The 21,640-nt window shown below is 38.0% G+C and overlaps 1 protein-coding gene across 1 annotated transcript in view; it reads right to left on the bottom strand.

Annotated features, from left to right (window-relative positions):
• LOC136874474 (anoctamin-5-like) overlaps window positions 1–21,640 on the bottom strand; it is a 190,700-nt gene that overhangs the window by 120,192 nt on the left and 48,868 nt on the right. Inside the window, exons 6-7 of the mRNA XM_067148135.2 lie at window positions 15,277–15,339; window positions 10,531–10,673 (exon numbers count right to left, since the gene is read on the bottom strand). Coding sequence (XP_067004236.2) covers window positions 10,531–10,673; window positions 15,277–15,339 — 206 coding nt within the window. The remainder of the gene's footprint in view (window positions 1–10,530; window positions 10,674–15,276; window positions 15,340–21,640) is intronic.

A 21,640-nucleotide genomic window follows, 5' to 3' on the forward strand; every position in this document is an offset into this window, starting at 1 on the left:
ACCTTTCAGCAGATGATCCATGTAAACTACGAACAGCAAAGGTGAAAGATTACAGCCTTGTCTAACCCCTGTAAGTACCCTGAACCAAGAACTCATTCTACCACCAATTCTCACTGAAGCCCAATTGTCAACATAAATGTCTTTGATTGATTTTAATAATCTACCTTTAATTCCATAGTCCCCCAGTATGGCGAACATCTTTTCCCTCAGTACCCTGTCATAAGCTTTCTCTAGATCTACAAAACATAAACACAGCTGCCTATTCCTCTCGTAGCATTTTTCGATTACCTGGCGTATACTGAAAATCTGATCCTAACAGCCTCTCTGTGGTCTGAAACCACACTGGTTTTCATCCAACTTCCTCTCAACAACTGATCGCACCCTCCATTCCAAGTTGCCAGTGAATACTTTGCCTGGTATACTAATCAATGAGATACCTCGATAGTTGTTGCAATCATTCCTGTTCCCTTGCTTATAGATAGGTGCAATTACTGCTTTTGTCCAATCTGAAGGTACCTTACCAACACTCCATGCTAATTTTACTACTCTATGAAGCCATTTCATACCTGCCTTCCCACTATACTTCACCATTTCAGGTCTAATTTCATCTATTCCTGCTGCCTTATGACAATGGAGTTTATTTACCATCCTTTCCAGTTCCTCAAGCATAATTTCACCAACATCATTTTCCTACTCCCCATTTGCTTGGCTGTTCACAACACCACCCAGATGATTTCCTTTTACATTGAGAAGATGTTCAAAATATTCCCTCCACCTCTCCAGTGATTCCCTGGGCTCTATTATGAGTTCACCTGAATTACTCAAACACTGTTCATTTCCTTTTTCCCTCCCTTCCTAAGATTCTTTATTACTGTCCAGAAAGGTTTCCCTGCTGCTTGACCTAGCCTTTCCAAGTTGTTACCAAAATCTTCCCAGGACTTCTTTTTGGATTCAACAACTATTTGTTTCGCTCTATTTCTTTCGTCTATGTACAACTCTCTGTCTGCCTCGGCCCTTGTTTGGAGCCATTTTTGATAAGCCTTCTTTTTACGTTTACAAGCTGCTCTCACTTCATCATTCCACCAAGATGTTCGCCTTTTCCCATCTTTACACACAGTTGTTCCTAGGCATTCCCTTGCTGTTTCTACTACAGCATCCCTGTATACCACCCATTCACTTTCTATATCCTGAACCTGCTTACTATCTACTGTTCGAAACTTTTCACTAATCATATCCATGTACTTCCGTCTAATTTGCTCGTCCTGGAGATTTTCTACCCTTATTCGTTTGCAGACAGATTTCACTTTCTCTACCCTAGGCCTAGAGATAGTTCACTACAGATCAGATAGTGGTCTGTATCATCGAAAAATACCCGGAAAACTCGTACATTCCTAACAGATTTCCTGAATTCAAAGTCTGTTAAGATATAGTCTTTTATGTATCTGATACCCCTAGCCTCCCATATGTAGCGGTGTTAGTCTTATGCTTGAAGAATGTATTCGTAACAGCTAAACCCATACTAGCACAGAAGTCCAGCAAACGCTTCCCATTCCCATTAGCTTCCATATCTTCCCCACATTTACCAATCACCCTTTCGTATCCTTCAGTTCTATTCCCAACTCTCGCATTGAAATTGCTCATTAGCACTATTCTATCCTTGCTGTTGACCCTGACCACAATGTCACTCAATGCTTCATAAAACTTGTCAAGTTCATCCTGATTCGCACCCTCACATGGTGAATACACAGACACAACTCTAGTCCTAATTCCTCCAACTGACAAATCTACCCACATCATTCGCTCATTTACGTGCCTAACAGAAACTATGTTGCTTGCAATGGTATTCCTGATAAAGAGCCCTACCCCAGACTCTGCCCTTCCCTTTCTAACACCCGTCAAGTACACTTTATAATCTCCTATCTCTTCCTCGTTATCTCCCCTTACCCGAATATCACTTACTCCTAGAACATCCATATGCATCCTCTTTGCTGACACAGCCAGTTCTACTTTCTTTCTTCCATAAACCCCATTAATATTGATAGCTCCCCATCGAATTCCATTTCGTTCACCAAGTTGTTTCCAAGGAGTCCCTCGCCTGTCAAATGGGAGTGGGACTCCGTTACTCCCATAGGTCCGAGGCTTGCTTAAAATGTTCTGAGCTCGGTAGATTCATCAAGCAGGATGCTACCCTACTTACACATAGTCCAAGTGAGAATCTCTCCTCTAACAGGACCAATGTTTTTTAAATCAAAACCTGTGGGGAAGAAAGTAAAGAAACATGACCCAGTCACAATGAAAACTGCAGTGATGAAAGTAGTAGAAAATGGATATGGTTTGAAAAGGACTGCTGATAAATATGGGATTGATAAGATGACTCTGAGCAGATATGTTAACAAATACAAAAACAATATAGATGGTACGTCTTTCTCTCCTAATTACACCTCATGTCAAGTCTTCACTAAGTATGAAGAGGGGCTATTAGTATCATATGTGAAGAAGGCATCTCAGTTACACCATGGACTGGGAACCATCCCATGTCATCTGCTTGCTTACGAATTCGCTCACAAGAATAATAAAAAATATCCAGAACAATGGGATGAGAATGAAAATTGCTGGTTACGACTGGTTCAGAGGGTTCATGCACCGAAATAAAGGTCTCTCTGTTCGGCAGCCAGAAGCGACTGGTATTGCAAGATCAACTGCTTTCAACAGGATTACATTGAAGGAATTCCGTGACAAACTGGAAGTTGTTTTGCTGAGGGAACATTTTGAACCCCAAGATATTTGGAATGTAGATGAGACTGGTGTAACAACAACACACAAGCCGACAAAGGTGATTGCATCAAGAGGAGAGAAGCAAGTTGGGTAGGCCACATCCTAAGAACATGAGACACTTGTCACTGTCTGTAATGCAGGTAATGCTGTTGGGAATTTTATTGCACCATTTCTCATCTTTCCACGGGTTCATGTAAAAGAATACACGTATATAGGAGGACCACCAGAAACAATGGGTGTTGGTCATCCTAATTATTCAGGATGGATGACTAAAGAGAATTTTATTGAGTTCCTGGAACACTTTATTAAACATACTAAATATTCTCAAGAGAAGAAAATATTGTTGCTCATGGACAACCATGAGTCTCACATTTCTGTGGCTGCCATTAATAAAGCAAAAGAAAATGGCATTGTGCTGCAGACATTCCCACCACATTGCAGTCACAAACTGCAACCTTTAGATGTGGCTGTATATGCACCTTTACAAAAGTCCTACAACTTGGCTGCACAACAGTGGATGGTAAATAATCCAGGGCAATCAATGTCAATTTATTATATTCCTGACGTAATTGAAACATGTTTCCCTGTGTCATTCACTCCCCATAACATCATAGCTGGTTTTGAACACACTGGCATTTGTCCTTTCAACAGAGAAGTTTTTACTGATACTGATTTTATATGCAGCACAGTAACTGATCAGCCTACAGTAGCAGCAGAATGTCAACTAACGGCTTCTCTAAATGTAGAAGAAAGAAGAACATCTTTGACCGAGAGGTCCAGAACACTTCATGTTTCCAGCACTTCGACTTCAAACTGCACATCTACCCCAGAAGCAGTGACACCTGAAGATATTTCACCATTTCCAAAGACACAGCCTAGGATAAGGAGAAATGCAAGGAACAGATGTCAAAAAAGTTTGACACTGACTGACACTCCTGTTAAAATGCAGCTGGAAGCTGAGTATAATGAGCAACTAGAGAAGAGAAAGAAGATAGAAGAAAGAAAGATGGCAAAGACTTCAGCTGTCAAGAAACTGAAATTTTGTCATTTGATAAACGGAAAAGGAAATTCAAAAGCACAACCCAAATCAAGTTCAGGAAGTGATAATAAATCTTTTAAAAGTGATTCAACTAGCTATGAACTTGAAAGCGAGTGTGACAATGATATGTTTAATAAAACTGTCGAAGTTGGGGACTGGGTTTTTATGTCATTTAAGGGAAAGAGATGTATTTGTAGGTTTGTTGGGAATATTATTGGATCACCATCCCAAGAAACATGGACCGTGAAATATGCTAGAGAGAAAATTCAAATGGCCTGAAAAAGATGATATCTTAAACTGATCATGATTAGGTAGACACAATGGGCCGATTGCAGAAACGATGACTAGTTTTAAGCCTTAGGCATCGTCTACCTAAACAACGTCTAAAGCATTCACGGTCTTCCATTGCATAAACAATGTTCAGTCGATGTTTAACTAGACATCCCTTAAAGTTTCAATTTTGGTTTGAAAATGGAGACTGAAGTATCTTTCATGTAACTCTTTGCTTGTCGCACCAATGAAATTCGTCGGTGCGCGCGCCGAACGCTACTCAGCTGTTTGTCTTCTACACATTACTCAAATATGGCTGAGCATGACTTGCCCACAGATAAGAGTATCGCTTTCGGTGCAAATTAAATCTCATAATATTATCGACACTAAAGCGACACGCCACCGTACGGGGAAGTGTAGCTTTCATTATAATGTTACAGTGAGTGCAATCTACTCATAAATACGGTAGCTCCGACGAAGGGAAGATGAAGCAATAGTAATGTGTAACCGAGTGTGTTGTACGGGCCATATAGATGTAGATGTAGCTTGCATTCTGGAGATCGTAGATTCGAAACGCATCATCGACAGCCGTGAAGATTGTTTTCCGTAGTTTCCCCATTTTTACACCAGGCAAATACTAGGGCTGTTATTATGGCCACGGCTCTTCTTCCCCAGTCCTCTTTAAACGATAATCACCACCACTTGCCTTTTCCTATCTGATAGTTACCGAAAACCTATGCGATTATATATGTAAAAATCCCATACAACCTACTTTTTAGTTTTCACTATTATGTGTGTTTACTTGGCAGTAAATATAAGTGAATCTCTCCCGGTTGTTGTATGTGACAGCCCTCAGACGATCGGGACACGTAATTGTGATATGTATGTAGTCGAAGTGACCTATAATTCCATGGAAATTACCCCATGTATATAATAAAATATATCGATTGCCAAGAATTGTATTCAAGTTGACAGTTACCAGCCTGTCACTTTGTCAGTCTCAAGAAACAAGTCTCTCGTAAAGCGGAACCTAATTTTTTTATTATCTCCCCGTGCATGTCAAACGAATTGCTGCGATTTAGCAGCGGGCGACCCACAGAGAGGCCGTCGGACTAACCTTTCTTCCCGGAATCGTCTCAACATGATAATACAAATTACATATTTCACGGTACATAACCTCTGATTGTGATTCACTCCTGTCATTTGAGGTTAAACAGTGCTCTCGGCAGTGTTTAAACAAGACCGGTTGAACATCGGTTTTAGACAGTGTCTAAGTGATAAATAACGTCTCTGCAATGTGGCAGCCATACTTAGGCATTGTTTAACCGTAGACATCGTCTAAATGCCGTTTCTGCAATCGGCCCAATGTTATCAAAGCCAACCTTTATTGAGAGAAATGAAAGAATACTGTGTTTTTATTTTAATGAGAGCTTTCAGGGGTTAGCTGTTGAATGAGAAAATCAATGATAATTTGTAATACAGGACTTTTTAATCATTTAAGGCAAATTTTGCTTGTGTGGTAACGTTTTATTGTCATTTAGTTATATCACAGGCTTAATTCTGCACTTCTGTTTCTTTCTCAGGCTTAAATATTTCTTCATAATGGTTTCACCAGTATTTTTTATCATTATAGATTATTTTATTCATGCTTGTCTCCTATATATGACTCTATCACATCTCCCCATTATGTGTATCAAACCTCCCTTGCATGGAGAGCACCGATACAGATTTCATTGTAGTTAAAAATGTAATATTACTAAGATTTAGACAGTAATTCCATTGTATAAATAGGTACAGTGGTAAAAGATAACCATGCAAAGGCAGTAGAATAAAAATGGCTGTTTTCACACAAATAATATATTTTTAATGTGTGATTGCAAAAAAAAAAAAAAAAAAAAAAAAAGTGTATTATCTGTCCCCAGTCTCCCCTACTAGGACCTGATCAGACCCAAGCTGAAGCTTTAAACTGATAACAGAAGACATTATTGATCAGATCACTAAGCTTTTTAAGAAGATATACAGTACAGGAGAAATTCCAGGTGGCTGGCTACAATCAACATTAACTTCCATACAAAAGAAATCACACCCAAGGAAATGAGCCACATGCCAAAGACATTTCTACATGTTATACATGCAAGTTATGCATAAGATCAAAGTGTGAAATGGACATGGGTGATAACCAAATGGAGTTCAGAAATGATTTTGGTACCTGAGAGGCACAGTTCAGCACCAATGTTCCTTTTCAAAGATGCTAAGAACAAATCAAAGTTGTATTTGCATGATTCATTGACTATGAAAAGGCATTTGACAGAGTCAATCATGTAAAAATGATCTAGATCCTCCAGCAGAAAGGGTTAGATGTCTGCATCATACAAAATCTTTACAAGAACCAGACAGCCACATTCAAGATTTGACAAACAAGAAATTCAGAGATATGTATCAAAAGAGGAGTATGTGAAGATTGCATACTTTCACTTCTCCTATTCAACCTCTATGCCGATTACAAATTTAAAAAACCTTGCATGATACTGAGCTAGGTGTGAAAGTTAATGGAGTCATCATAAACAGTATTAATAAGCAGATGTATGTCTAACCTTTAGACTCATTTTCTGACATGGAGTGGGGGATGAAGTGAAATTAAATTATATGGCATCTCTTTACAGCTGGCTGCACTCCCTGATGTCAACCTGAATTGAGGAGCTAGATGAAATGAAGGATGGTGAAAAAAACTGGATAAGGAGGTGGTGGTGGTGATTATTGTTTTAAGAGGAAGTACAACTAGGCAACCATCCTCTATACAACACTAATCAGAGAGAAAAATGGAAGGGGTCCAACACTTCAAAAAATGAAGGTATCGGCCAAAGGAATACATGAACCAGGAAGGGCATGAAAATGAAAGCCTCCCTAGGCCTCCATATGTAATACCGTTGGGGTCTGAAAAGAACAAGAGTTGACCAAGGTTGGTCAGATAGGATAGATGAACGTGAGGAGCCTGGCACAAGTAAGTGGAAGCAATGCTCGGACTCAGCTGAGAGCCTCGTGGTCGCCAACGCATGCTCCAAAGTTCAGAGCCCATGAGGCCCCTTTTAGTTGCCTCTTTGACAGGCAGGGGAAACTGTCAGTGTTATTCTACTGCCCCCACCCACAGGGGGATAAGGAGGTAGAAGGAATCGGCTGTGACCTATGAATAGGAACTGTTCTGGTATTTGCCTGGAAGTGAAAATGGAAAACCACAGAAAACCATTCTCGGGACTACCGATGGTGGGGTTCGAACCCACTCATATCCCAAATGTAGAATGATTGGATCCATAGCCAAAGAGTGTTAATACGTGCAGCCACTTTGCTTGGTAGATGAGCTAATGAAGTGGCACCTTCGGCAGGAAAAATTATGCTTACTGTTTTATGGAATTCAGAAGGAATCCTGGTTATGGATGTCATGGCTCAAGAAACCATCATTAATTCCAATATATACCTAATGTCAACACTAAAGAAACTTTACACTTGAATGAATCGCGTTCGATCACATAGACATCGGCAGGAGTTTTTTCTGTTGTACAACAATGCTCAATTATTCATCAGTCAGAAAACTGAGGGTGCTAGCAAAAGCTATGATGGACAAAATTGCTACATCCACCTCACAGCCCTGATTGGCACCCTCTGATTACCATCTCTTTGGTAAACTGAAGAATAAACATCACAGAAAGAGGTTTGACAACAAAGACTCCCTTGTGACAGCTCAGTGTGGCTGAGACATGCCAGACCAGACTTTTATAGTGCAGGCACAGCTGCACTCGATCTGAAGTGATGAAAGACAGTTGAAAGGGATGGAGATTATATAGAGAGACAATACTGTATGCCTGAAAAATGTAGTAATATACTGTAAACAAAGCAAACAAATGCACAGAATAAAAATTGGCTTTGTAAGAAAATATTGTGTATTCATTTTTGAGTGACCCACATATTTGTTAAGATCAATTCCTTTCCTCAAAGCATCTCTCCATCAGCAGCAATTCTTGTTTAAAGCCATTTAATATGTAGGATCTACTATATTTTCTTGACTACATGATTCAAACACAAAACAAGTGCTTTTTTTTCATTTTCACACATATCAAGACATATCCTTGCTGTATTTTGTATTGCATGCCTGTATGATATCAATTCCATTACCATATTATGGATTTACTTACCACCTATTATTTAGAGCTTTCTAGTGATTGTGTTCATCTCTTTCCATAATTTCATAATCTTAAAGTTTTCTTCCCTTATTCAGTTGCACACAGACCTTAACTTTATACTTCTTAGGCACAAAAATACTCAGTTTGTTGTAGATCAGAAAGGTATAATTGAATATTTTGCTGCATATTGTACCAAAAACGCTGGTCTAGAATTTGTTTTGAAGTATTTCATACTTTAAAATATGCACCGTGTGCCAAGTAAGAAAGTAGCTACAGCAAACAAGTGGCAGGTTGCAGCTCGCCAGGGCTAAGTTACGTCATTCATAGAACCTTCCATACATTATATCTTTAATAACTTGTATATATATTATGGTACAAATATGAGAGTAACATCACCATATACCCCATTTCGATACCTCCTATACTACCAAGTTTCATTAAAGTCCACCATGGATTAAGAAAGTTATTGAGAGGAATGAAACAGCTGCAGTCTCCGCGACTTCAGTATAAAAGAGACGTGAGAATTGGACACAACTCAGTGTTGTCCCACAGTCGAACCTGTACAGTTGACTGCTGGTGGTTGTCAGTGCGATGATACGTCGAAGTTATAGAGTAGAAGCCTTTGATACTCTGCAAAAAAATCTTGTAATATTTCTCTGTCTACAGACTTAGTCGTGTAGTTAGCAAGTGTGATACTCTGAACATTTTCAAGTGACTAAAATCTTGTGTATCACAACTTACAATTCTTATGTTCATAAAATGTGCATTGATACTTAGAGTTTTCATGAATAAAACTTTTAAATACTAGTAACTTTCTTAACTTGCAGTGCTAGTCTTTGTGTGAAATAGTTTCACATTATTTGTGAACTCAGGCCAATGTGTGAACGAAACCGATTTTCACCATTCAGAAATTGAGTTAACAATATTATTCTATGTCTTTAAAAACAATTGTGCAAGTGAACGAGACTAATTTCGCTCAATAGTTTGTATTCTAACGATGTCATATATAAATGTAAAAGTGTGTGTGAACGGGACTAATTTCACACATTAGGCATTTTACTTGTAAGACCCAGTTGAAGTGATTGTCATTTAAATCAGTGTGAATAATATCCTTCGGCATCTATCAGTGTTCATTTCAATGAATAAACTCCCCGAATTACTGTAAATAGAATCAAAGTGATCTTGAAATCCTAGAGGACCCGACGAGTATTTGCGTCCTAAATTCTCCAAACGTTTAGAGCAATAATTACCTTTGTTTAGTGTGCTTAATTTCACAAGTGCAAGTGATTTTAGGAAGTGTGCGGATTCGATTCCATTAACATTCAGCTGCGAAAATATTGTTTGAGTTCTTTTAAAATTTCATCTTAAGTTACAGACTAGTCCAGTTCACTTTAAAGAAGTGTCTCGTGTCTGATTCCATTGACATTCAACATGAAATATCAGCATTTCTTTAATCCCTTCATGGAAACAGTTAAAATATATTATAAATTACACCTTCTTACTCATTCATCCTACAAGTCCAGGGGACTTTTGCATGTGCTTGCTCCATTATTCCACGTGAGCAAACCCTGCAACTTGAACTCCGAGACCATCCAGAACATCTAGAACTTCAAGACCGTCCAGAACAGCCCTCAAGGGATTGGTACATGGTTCCGTGGTGCCAAGAGCTGTTCCATGGTGAGGACGGGAGGAGCAGCGGTTCGACACGGGACATTGCCAGCAACAGTACTGAAGCACATCATGCCTGACTGATATCCAACTGTACTGAAGTGATATAATCTTGACTTTGTTTAATAAATTAGCAGTTTAATATAAACATGAACTTCGTTCGAAGTGAAACCCTCACACTCTCTGTACCTGCTACAATTTAATGTACCGAACACACCTTGCATTCATCTCATGCTCTTCAAGCTATAAAGTACGGGCATTTCCTGGTACAATACCCTCACATTCCTTATACTGAAGATGCTAAATGAGATATATATTCAGTTCCATATACTTTTTATTTTCAGCAAACAGATTGAAATTTGTATTTTATTACAAATCCATTTTAAAAAATAGATTTACGGGATAAACTCAATCCCAAAGGCCCATAGTTGAGTGATAAAATGTTTTATAAATTCATTCTCCAATGAAGAAATTCTATTACAGGAAACACACCATTTTTTACACTGGGAAAGGATTGTCAGTGTAAAATTGGAAGACATAACAAGTAACATTATGTTCTCCTAAGAGAAAAGTGCTACAGCTCAAAAACAAAGAATTTCTTACCTATCATCTTCATCCTTACTGAAAATGCTCCTGAAGAAGGAGGGTTCTGAAGCAGCTATTCTGTTATGGCTGTACTCAAATACTTTACGGAAGTTAAATGGAAATCGGGGCTTTTCTTCAGATAATGGTTTTTGGTCTGAAACCTAGAAAGGAGATAGTTGAGTTTCATGATTTGGCATAATTTATAATAAAATATAAAACTTTTATACATCAACATTTTCCTTTTACAAGTTGAATATCTGTCTCTATATTTATTCCATGCTTCATACTGGATTAAATTATGAAGTCTTTGAATCAAAATGAAAATGAATCACATACTGATCATAAACAGTAGTAAAAAATGTAATGTATTCAATACACCAAATAACAAGTGATCACTACCTACTAATATGTGAAATTTCTAGTAAAAATCAGTTCCAGAAGTACCAATAATCAAAGATAGAGGCAACCAATTTGTAAATTACAAGAAATTAAATTAGCATATACTACAAAATAAATTTAACTGTGAGGAAATGGGCATAAACACCTATTATAATTAATTTATTGAGTATATTAGCAAGGGAATTGAAACCAGCTTAATTTCAATAAAAGGAAAGACCCCCAAAGACTCTCCCCTAAAACCTTGGATTACCCAAGAATTACTAACACTTATTCACATCAAACACTCAGTATTTTTGAAAACCAAAGTAAAAAGTTCCTCTGCAGAAGTAATTGAAGAATACAAAAGAATCAGTAATAAAATAACCAAATTAAAAAGAGAGTTACAAAAAAGGTATTATGAACATAGATTACAGAATTGCAAAAACCAAAAAGAAACATACAATTGGCTTTACGTTGCACCAACATAGATAGATCTTATGACGACGATGGGATAGGAAAGGGCTAGGAGTGGGAAGAAAGTGACCATGGCCTTAATTTGTCTGGTGTGAAAATGGGAAACAACGGAAAATCATCTTCAGGGCTGCTGACAGTGGGATTTGAACCAACTATCTCCCGAATACTGGATACTGACCACACTTAACCGACTGCAGCTATCGAGCTTGGTAAAAAAAAACCTTGGTATGTAGTTAATGAAGTGTTAAATAGGAAGCCTGGACATAAACATAAAACCAGCAATCTGGTGGTAAATGATGTCAGAAGATGAACAAGTTCATGGCAGCACAACAGCTGAAAGTGTCAAACTAATAGTATTTTCATGTATCCAACTGATGACTGTGAAATGCTTGAAATAATCACTTCTCTAAAGAATAAAATTAATTTAACAGAAGATAAAATAACCAATATCATGTTAAAAACCTGTGTTGAAAGTTTAGTGCCACATATTGTGGAAATTATTAACCGTTCAATTCTCAATGGAGAAATACCCCAATTACTCAAATGTGTCAGAATATACCTATATCAGGAGATAATACAGATCCACCCAATTACAGGCCAATTAGTATATTACTTGCAATTGAAAAACTCACAGAAACAGTACTAAAAATGAGATGGGTAAATTTTCTATGTAAAACGAATTACTTTCCCGATAATCAATATGGGTTTTTCTCAAATCGAGGAACTGATTATGGCATATTTGATACAGAATCGTCAATGTTTAGGGAACATAATGTATTGCCTCCTGTTATATAGAACTGTAAATCGGTTAAGTGTTTTAAGAAATAACTGAAGGAATATTACTCCTATACAGATATTTTATGCCTTTGCTGGTGAGATGCAGTGCACTATGTCTTCTTGTATGGGCTAGAATAAACTTGTTACTTTCATTGACCTGTCTCAGTCTCTTGGCTTTGACAAAATGAAGGTGTCTGAGGTATGAGTGATGCTAGTAATACCATTCCTTATGCAGCCAGTCCCTGTTATGAATGGTATGAAAATATCACTCATAGGGTGAGTTGGTGCATGCATTTCAGTGGGCTTGGCAGACTGATATATAATAGCAACTTCTGGCTCAGTGAGGAAAGCGACAGAGAAACTATCTCACTCCTCATTTCCCTAGTATACCTCTTCAATGATGCCTAGTCTATCTATGACAGCTGTTGGCAGAACTGTGAAGAATCAAACCAGCCTTGGGGTTGAATACCCAACATACAGATATCTTAATATAAGAACAAGAGTTGACCAAGGTTGGTCAGATAGGATAGATGAAAGTGAGGAGCCCGGCACAAGTAAGTGGAAGCAATGCTCGGACTCATCTGAGAGCCCCGTGGTCGCCAACGCATGCTCCAAAGTTCAGAGCCCATGAGGCCCCTTTTAGTTGCCTCTTACGACAGGCAGGGGAAACTGTGACTGTTATTCTACTGCCCCCACCCACTAATAACTTATTTTAATTTATTAATATGTTGTCCACATTTAGTATCTTACAGCCATTCAATATCTGAATATACTTCTGAAAAACTATGATACTAGCATGTTAACAAAAACAACAACTATATCTTAGTTATCCAAAAATGTACTTTTCACTTTACTGAAAAAGCTGTAGTATATGAAATGTAATTATTGTGCTGCCTTAACAAAAGTATGTACTGTACTGTCCCTATCATGAGCCAGAGGCTTATGGAACCTTTTTCACCAATAAATAAATAAATAAATAAATAAATAAATAAATAAATAAATAAATAAATAAATAAATAAAATGAGTAAAATATTTTCCCTCTCTTACTGAGGACATGAAAGAGCTTGGGTCAAACTAGAACTGGAACATCTGATGATGCATTTGAATAATTTTTAGTGACAGCACTTTATTACGAATGAATATTAATAATACTATACTTAGAAAGGTAACTAATATTCTTACAACTTCAGTATTTCTTAATGATAATTTTGTGTTTAAGGCTTGGTCTATGAATTCTCACTGATGTTGTGCAATACCGGGAGTATCCTCAGTAAGTTTCTGAGAAACAGATGTTGCAGAGAGAAAGGAGAAACAGTTTTGGCAATATAAAAGAAGTACACACACGAGTAGGTAAGAGGTGAAAACAGCTGCAAAAAAAAGGCATAGTTGCTTATCTGCTGTAACATTCAATCTGGTTTACCATGTTCATTGAGGAAAGGATGAAAGGGTGTAATGTGAGGGGAAGAACAAGACAAGAGTTTATGGATGACATCACAGCCAGAAAAGAATGCAAAAATTTACAGAGGCTGGCTTATGAATGGAAGAATTTAGAACGCCAATGCTAAGTCTAGATAAGTACATGTGTTTTTCATTATATTAATAATTGTAAATTCATTTTTTGTCATTACTGGTTCATATTGTCACTGAACTTTCTATCATTGACAAGTTTCTGCAACATAAACAATACTGTACATATATAAGCATGTTTTAAGTGATTTGATGGACTCTGAGGATGTTCTTGTAGAACGAAACATGTCATTCTTTGTAAAATAATGTTTATAGTGTTATAACTTATATTGTAATTGTAGTGCGTTTTACAGACTGAAAAGTTTTTGTTACATTTAACTAAGTCGACACTGAAAAGTATGGCTTCATTCCTAACAAAAAAAAGAAGAAGAAGAAGAAAATATTATTAGGTATGCCAAGTTTGAGGAAGTTACGGAGGTTGGGAGATAATTCTGTTGAAAAAGAAATTTGTTTTACTTCAAATCATATTGGTTTTCATTAATGGCACTATTGCTTTTCTGAGTAATGAAAAATCAATCAACATAATCTATTCTTGATCATGAATTTTCTATCAGTGGTATTCTGGATTCAAAGTATTTTAAGAGAGAGGAATATAGAAAAGAGGATGCGATGATGACAACTATGACGGTGACAATGACGGTGATGATGATGATGATGATGATGATGATGATGATACGGTAATGGATATAGAGAGACAACAGGGATTTAAAGAGATAGTAAGTGTTCCTGTGGATGCACTTCTGCCTGGTGAAAGTATATTATCAAAACACAGGAAATGCCATTTATTCCTACTATGACTGATGTGTGGACATCCATGCCATGTTCTGGGCAATGTATACACAGACAAGTAAATCATACAGGGACACAAAATTGAGTTCCTGATGCTTACAACGGGAACCCACAAGCTAAGGGAGACAATCCTAACAGAAAACATGTACTGAAGTTGGGTTGGGCTGATGACCCAATCCAAAAAAATCTTGTTGCAAAGTCTGATAAAGAATGACTGATCAATTTAAGATGAGATGGCAAATGTTCAAAGTATTTCATTGACACCAGAGGAGCTATGAAAGTTAGAAGACCTGCACTGAGGTGAGAAGAATGTGTGATGCAAGACATACAGACCCTACGAGTTCAAAATTGGTGAACCCTAACCCTAAACTGAAAGGAATTGCAAAAATGTTTGAAGAAGGTCAGGGCCAACAAGGACCTGTCCAGGTGATGAGAGGAAACAAGAAGTGTACACTGAAATATCCAGTAAATGCATTTTACTACAATCCAACAAATTAATACCATTGGGAAAATGAAGTAAATAAAAACTGGTCATCAATTAGGTATGAAATATAATATACGGTAAACATGGAAATAGGTATAATTTATTGTAAGTAGAACAGAGGAAATTTTACTGTAGTTAATTTAGAGAGAGTACTGATTATCAACAACCAAACTAGAAGTGTAATTTTTCTTTATTACCAATAAATTAATGAAAGATTTTGTTGCAATAGTGATTGCTCTTTAGGCATAAAACCATGAGTTTATCAACCCTTAAGTAAAGTTGTATGCTACTGTAAAGAGGTCTCTTAAAAATAAAAGTGAAATGTGTTACTTACAAGTGACATAGTAACAGTAGATGATTTTGGTTCTTCTTCTTTATTTCCTCGTTCTTTGTTATCCTAGATGAAACAATAACATATCATTATAAACAAAATGCATTGAATCATATCAATAGAATATGAATTTAACAAGGATAAACTGTAGAAGGAAAAGAAAGATGGAAATCAGCAGATGCAAATTATTTCTTTGATTTTAATATGTTGTTCCCATGATGCCAAGCATGTCCCGCAGAAACGCACTAGTAATTGATCTAAGGCCTACCTACTGTATAATACAAACATATGGAGAGCAATAACTTACCAGGTAAGAGCATGCTTGACATCATGTAAGGGGAAATTGCACAAAATTGTTATTGCCACCCTTATGTGTGGAAGACCAAAGAATAGATGAAAAATTCACAGGAGGAGAAAAGGAAAGAAGAAAGCAAATAGGAGTGGTTGTACAATTTTAAAACCATGTGCAAACTTATGAACTTATATCCAATCTTGGAATCCCTCAGGTGAAAAGGATAGGCGGACGGAGTAAATGTTTCGGCACCTTGACTGTAAAACAAATGAGGTTTGATGAGTCTGAATGTAAATGGGAATTAGAAGATCATAATTGAGGGATAATTTTTCAACCAAAAGGTCTAAAAATCTTTACTTCTGGCCTTCCAATGACTTATTTTGAAGAAATCCTTGACAAGGCATCAGCTAGTGCTCAGATACTAAGAAATAATCAGTCTAACATCATATATCCTATCCTGCTTATCTCTCTATAAACACCCTAGCAGCAACCAAGTAAACAACAATCAGATTCACTCTCTTTTGCTCGAACACTAAAGGTCATTCTGAAGAGTTTGGACTACTCTAACACACTTGTAATTCTTCTATACCTAGTAGTTAGTGAGCTGGCCTTGCAGTGTAGGTGTAGCATGCTTGCCTCTTACCCAGAGACCCCGGGTTCAATTCCGAGCCAGGTCAGGGATTCTTACCTGAATCCGAGGTCTACTCAGCCTACATGATTACAATTGAGAAGCTATCTGATGGTGGGATGGCGGCTCTGGTCTAGAGAGCCAAGAATAACGGCCGAGAGGATTCGTTGTGCTGACCACACTACACCTCGTAATCTGCAGGCCTTCGGGGTTCTTGTGCTGTGGGATTTAGTTTTGGTTTTAGTAGTTACTGAAACCCATCTATTTTCATACCTGTTAAAATTGCACTTTAGTTAGCTTTCTAAACCTGAGCATTTGTAATGTTCACCAATAACACTATTCTCTTAATCCATTTTATTATTTTATCAATGAAGGAAATATATTTAAGAAATTTTAAAATAAACGTTTGCTATTTTCTACCAAAGCATGAAGATTATTTTCATACCCTCTAATAGAGATTTCAAAGTACAACAAAGTACAACAGTCATAATCTCTGCTCAGATCAAGAGCATTTCATTTTTCAAAGGCTAGAGTATGCCTTTGCTGGTGAGATGTAGTGTTTATAGTGCACTATGTCTTCTGGTATGGGCTAGAATAAATTTGTTACTTTCATTGACATGTCTCAGTCTCATCCTTGGCTTTGACAATATGAAAGGGAGGTATGTGTGATGCTAGTAATATCATTCCTTATGCAGCCAGTCCATGTTATGAATGGTGTGAAAATGTCACTCATAGGGTCGGTTGGTGCATGCATTTCAGTGGGCTTGGCAGACTGATATGTAATGACAACTTCTGGCTCAGTGAGGAAAGCAACGGGAAACTACCTCACTCCTCATTTCCCTAGTATGCCTCTTCAGCGACGCCTAGGCTATCTGTGACAGCCGTTGGCAGAACTGTGGAGGATCAAACCAGCCTTTGGGCTGAATACCCAACATACATATAAGGCTAGAGTAATGTTTCATTGTAAAGAGGAAAAGGAAATCTTTAATTTTTTTATATTTTTTAAATCACAAAGCATGGTTTCAGTAAAGATGCAGATTTGCAGAAATTCAGAAAAATGATAATGTATTTATATTAGAGTGATCCTTTTCTTCTCACTCAGAATGATAATAAATATGCCACAACTGTCATAATAGATGCACCCTTTATGGCATCTTCAATAAACAGTAGTATTTAAGTTCTTCTTTGATTCACAGCTATAAATGATAAATTTTAAGACAGAACTAATAAACCTTGCATTAACATTGTGAAGGCAATTGTGTCAGAGAATGAAACTTGAATGAGGTGAGGTTGATGACAGGAGAACTTGCCAAACATCATGATTAGAACTCATACCCCTTTTAGGCACGGAATCTTCCCAACTTTGTTTAGGTCTACCAGGTGGACACTGACCTTCAGTCTTATAGTGGTAGGATATTTTGGGAACTGTTTCAGGTGGTGCTTACAAATTGTGCCCAAACAATTATAGCCATCCTTCTCGCAATTTTTTCATGGATAGGGGCGATACCAAATTGTCTTCCAAGACTGCTGTTGCAAATATAGTCTAAAAGGGAAACTCCCAGTGTGCAGCAAACCATTCGCATTTCCATGACGTGAAGATGGTGTTCAGTAGTTTTGGCTGAAGGCCAACACACTGTTCCAAACAATACCACAGGATGAGTGACACTTCTGTAGATCTTCATTTCAGATCGAGAGGCATCTTACGCTCACATAGTGTTCCCATGACATCCCTCCGCCTCTTTCACATTGCATTCACCCTTGCTTGCATGCTGCCAGCAATGTTTCTGTTGCTCTGCAGGTAAGAACCAAAGTACTGCAACAGATTTTTCTTTGTCCAGTCACAGTTGTTGACTTGGATGGCATCAGTGGCTGGGCTTCGCTTCATATACTTGTTTATCATGATGTTGAGGTTGAGTCGAAATCGTGAAAGCCTATTGGTCCAAACCTGCACCTGCACATGTTGCTCCAGATCTTTTCTGGTTGTTGCAACAAGTGTAGACCAGGGTCCATGGAATGCCTCAATGTAAATCCATAACAAAAATGAGGAGGTGTGGTAACAGTGCGGAATCCTGCTGAATGCCAACTCTCACTGGGAAGTCATTGGAGATGCCAAATGAGCATCTCATATGGCTGGTGGCATTCCAGTAAAGCATGCATACCTAGTTGATGAGAAGTTCTGAAACTCTGTGATCACATAGCGCATACCAAGTGAGCTGATGAGAGACAAGGTCAAAAGCCTTCTTGAGATCAAGGAAGGCTATATGTAATAGCTTCCTCATTTCCCTGTGTGTCTCTAACTGTATGAGTATGCCAAAAATTGCATCTGTGATACTGGGTCTTTTGACAAATCCATGCTGGTTGATACTGAGATTAGTGATGCTGTGAAGGCAATGGCCTTTCTCTCAAATGCAACAGTAGTTTTGACATAGTGCTGGGTCACCCTTGTTCTTTAATAAGGGTACTGTAATACTCATAACCCAGTCATCAGAAACTTGTCCTGTGTCAATCATGGCATTAGAGAGATGATAGAACCCTGAAAATCCTTTAACTTCCACAGGTCTGCTTAAGATCATCAGGTCCAGGAGCTTTCTAGTTTTATATGCCACTGATAGTATTTTTCACCTTGGCTGAAGTGATGCTAGAAATTGGAGCAGCATATATTTGGAAATCGGGGGCCAGTGGGTATGGAAACTCAATTTTGAAATTTCATTAAAATGCTCTTACTAGCATTTCAAGATCGCAGTTTTGTTCAGTAGTAATTTCCCATCATTGTCCTTCACACATTTGTAGGGCACAATGTATTGCACTGCCTTGGCCTGTGTCAGATGGTAGATTTTCTTCTTGCTCTCTTTTGTGTCTGGTTGTTCATACAAAGTGATCAGCTCATGCTGCTGGAATTGTTCTCTTGGTTTCCGTCCAGCAGTTGGTGTACTTCAGCCAGCTTTCTAGGCATACTGCACCTTGAATGGTGCCTTCTTCTCTTGCACCTTTTCTTTTATCTGATCCATCTACATCCATGACAGTTTGTTTTCTGTGTGTCGCTGTCCACATTTTTTGACTTCCAGTGTTTAATTTATGACGCAGTTATGGAGTTCTAAGCTGCAAGCCATGTGTTGTCTAGTGAATCTGGTGTTTGTAATTGTCTCCTTATGCTCATTGAGTTTCCGCCTTGGTTGTTTCATGGCCTTCTGTGCCGAGACTCTTCCACACAACAACTTTCACATCAGCAACAAGTAGCTTGTGTCGAGGGGGTAGGCATTCAGATGGGATGACTTTTGTATTGAACACAACAGGGAATTATTGTTTCCACACTAAGAAGAAGTCAAGTTTGTCTGCTGTTATTGCCACTGGAGTAAGTGATCAGATGGCCGGTCCATTTTCCGAAAAATGTGTTGGTGAGGACAAAATTGGCAACTTCAGCAAAGTCAAGAATTCATCTTCTATAATCACTCCTTGTGCCATATCCATTGTTTCTATGACATTTGCATTCAACCCAGTCACTCCCTAAGTGTCCATGCAAGTCAAGAAGTAGCAGTTCTTCAATGGGACAGGATAAGACATGGTTAAATAGCTTGTTTCAAAACTGGTCCTTCTCTGCTTCATTCACAACCAGTTTGGGGGGCATAAGTTGAGAAAACATGGAGGCAGCGATTGTCAGCATCACTGGCAAGGGACTTTAGAAGGTCAGAATGTCTATGCAATTCCAAACTTCATGCGATACCAACATTATTGTATATGGATATATTTTAAGAGAGAAATAAAAATACATAAAACTGTAAACCCTCACCAAAACTGATACCGGTAGATCACAATATTATTAAAAAATTATTTAAGATCACCAATACCAAACAAAATCTGTACAATACTTCATAACTCAGTACTGCAGGGCAACGATGTAAACAACAAGACTAATATGGATGTAGCTGCTAAACATTGCACAATGACAGTTCAAAACATTAAGAATCACTCAAATAATACTCAATCACTTGAACCGTTGTTAGCTGGTTCAAGTTCCATTGGTCAAAAATAAAGGTCTGAGACAGGGTGACAGCTTATCCCCAGCACTCTTCAATGTGGTTCTAGATAAGGTCATGAAAACACTGTGGAAACATAATGACTCAGGTGCTATAATTAGTAAACATAAACATGTCAAACCCAAGTGTTTGGCCTTTGCTGATGATTTGGCACTCTTCGCTGAGACAGAACAGGAAGCAATAACACAGATAAATGAACTACAGGAGATAGCCAAGAAAACAGGCTTAAAAATCTCCTTCACAAAAACAGAGATGATGAGCATGGACAGGAATTATGTGAAGAGAACAATAAAGAAGAAATATGGCAAAGTGAAAGTCACAAAGCAGTTTAAATACCTGGGAGAGATTATCAGCAGCAACGGGATGGATAAAGAGGCCATGGAAAATAGGAGACTTAAGTTAGAAAGGCTAAACACTGCCACCAAAGCCATTTACAACAAAAAGAATCTTTCCATTAATGCCAAACTAAGACATTACGACGCTGTGGTAAAACCAGTAATTCTGTATGGGGTGGAAACAGCAACACTAATGAACCTGGAAAAACTACTAAAGAATGAAAGGAGAATATTAAGGAGGATTTATGGCCCAGAGGTGGTAGAGGAAACTACAGATTACGATCAAACAAGGAGATATACAAAAGAACAGAAGACCTGGAAACAACAATAAGGAAAAGACAGCTGCGATTCTATGGACACATGGTCAGAATGGATTCAGCAGGGTTAAATAAACAAATTTGAAATAAAATATACTACTTGAAGAGCCAAAGGGGATATGCCAAGCAGATGAAGGAAATCAAGAGGTTAGGAATTACAGATGAAAAATGTCATGATAGAGACCAATTCAGGAAAAGACTTTCCAACATAAAAGTTCTTGTTGAAGAAAAGAAAGAGTGCAGAGGGTGAAGATGGACTGAAGAGAGAAGAGCGCAACATTCTGAAAGAATGAAGGCACTGTGGAGAAAGAGGAAGGAAGAAGGGATGATAAGAAGGAAGTTAAGTGGTATTGGCGTGGTTCTAAGTTTGGCCAGTTCGCAAGAAAAAAAGAAAGTTCATCATCAGAATGTAGCCAGCAGAGTAGGAGAGGTGGTGGTATACAATTTCTAATCACTAAAGTATGTGCCAAAATCCTGGATTCAATTCCAAACCTCTCCACAGTGTTCATATAAAGTGAGGGCATACGACAATGCTGATGATTCATCCATCAGATGAAGACATTAACCATTGAGCAGACCCCCTTGGTGCTATTTTACAGGAACAGGATATGTGATGGCATTGGGTTTCACCCCTCTTGCTTCCTAGTAGCATATATCACATCATTCATTTCATCTCATTAACTACTCTGATGAGGTTGACATCAAGAAGGGCATCCACTTATAAAACCTCACTATCAAGATTCGTCTCACCTCATACCCAA

The sequence above is a fragment of the Anabrus simplex genome, chromosome 1, assembly GCF_040414725.1.
Source record: "Anabrus simplex isolate iqAnaSimp1 chromosome 1, ASM4041472v1, whole genome shotgun sequence".
NCBI lineage: Eukaryota > Metazoa > Arthropoda > Insecta > Orthoptera > Tettigoniidae > Anabrus > Anabrus simplex.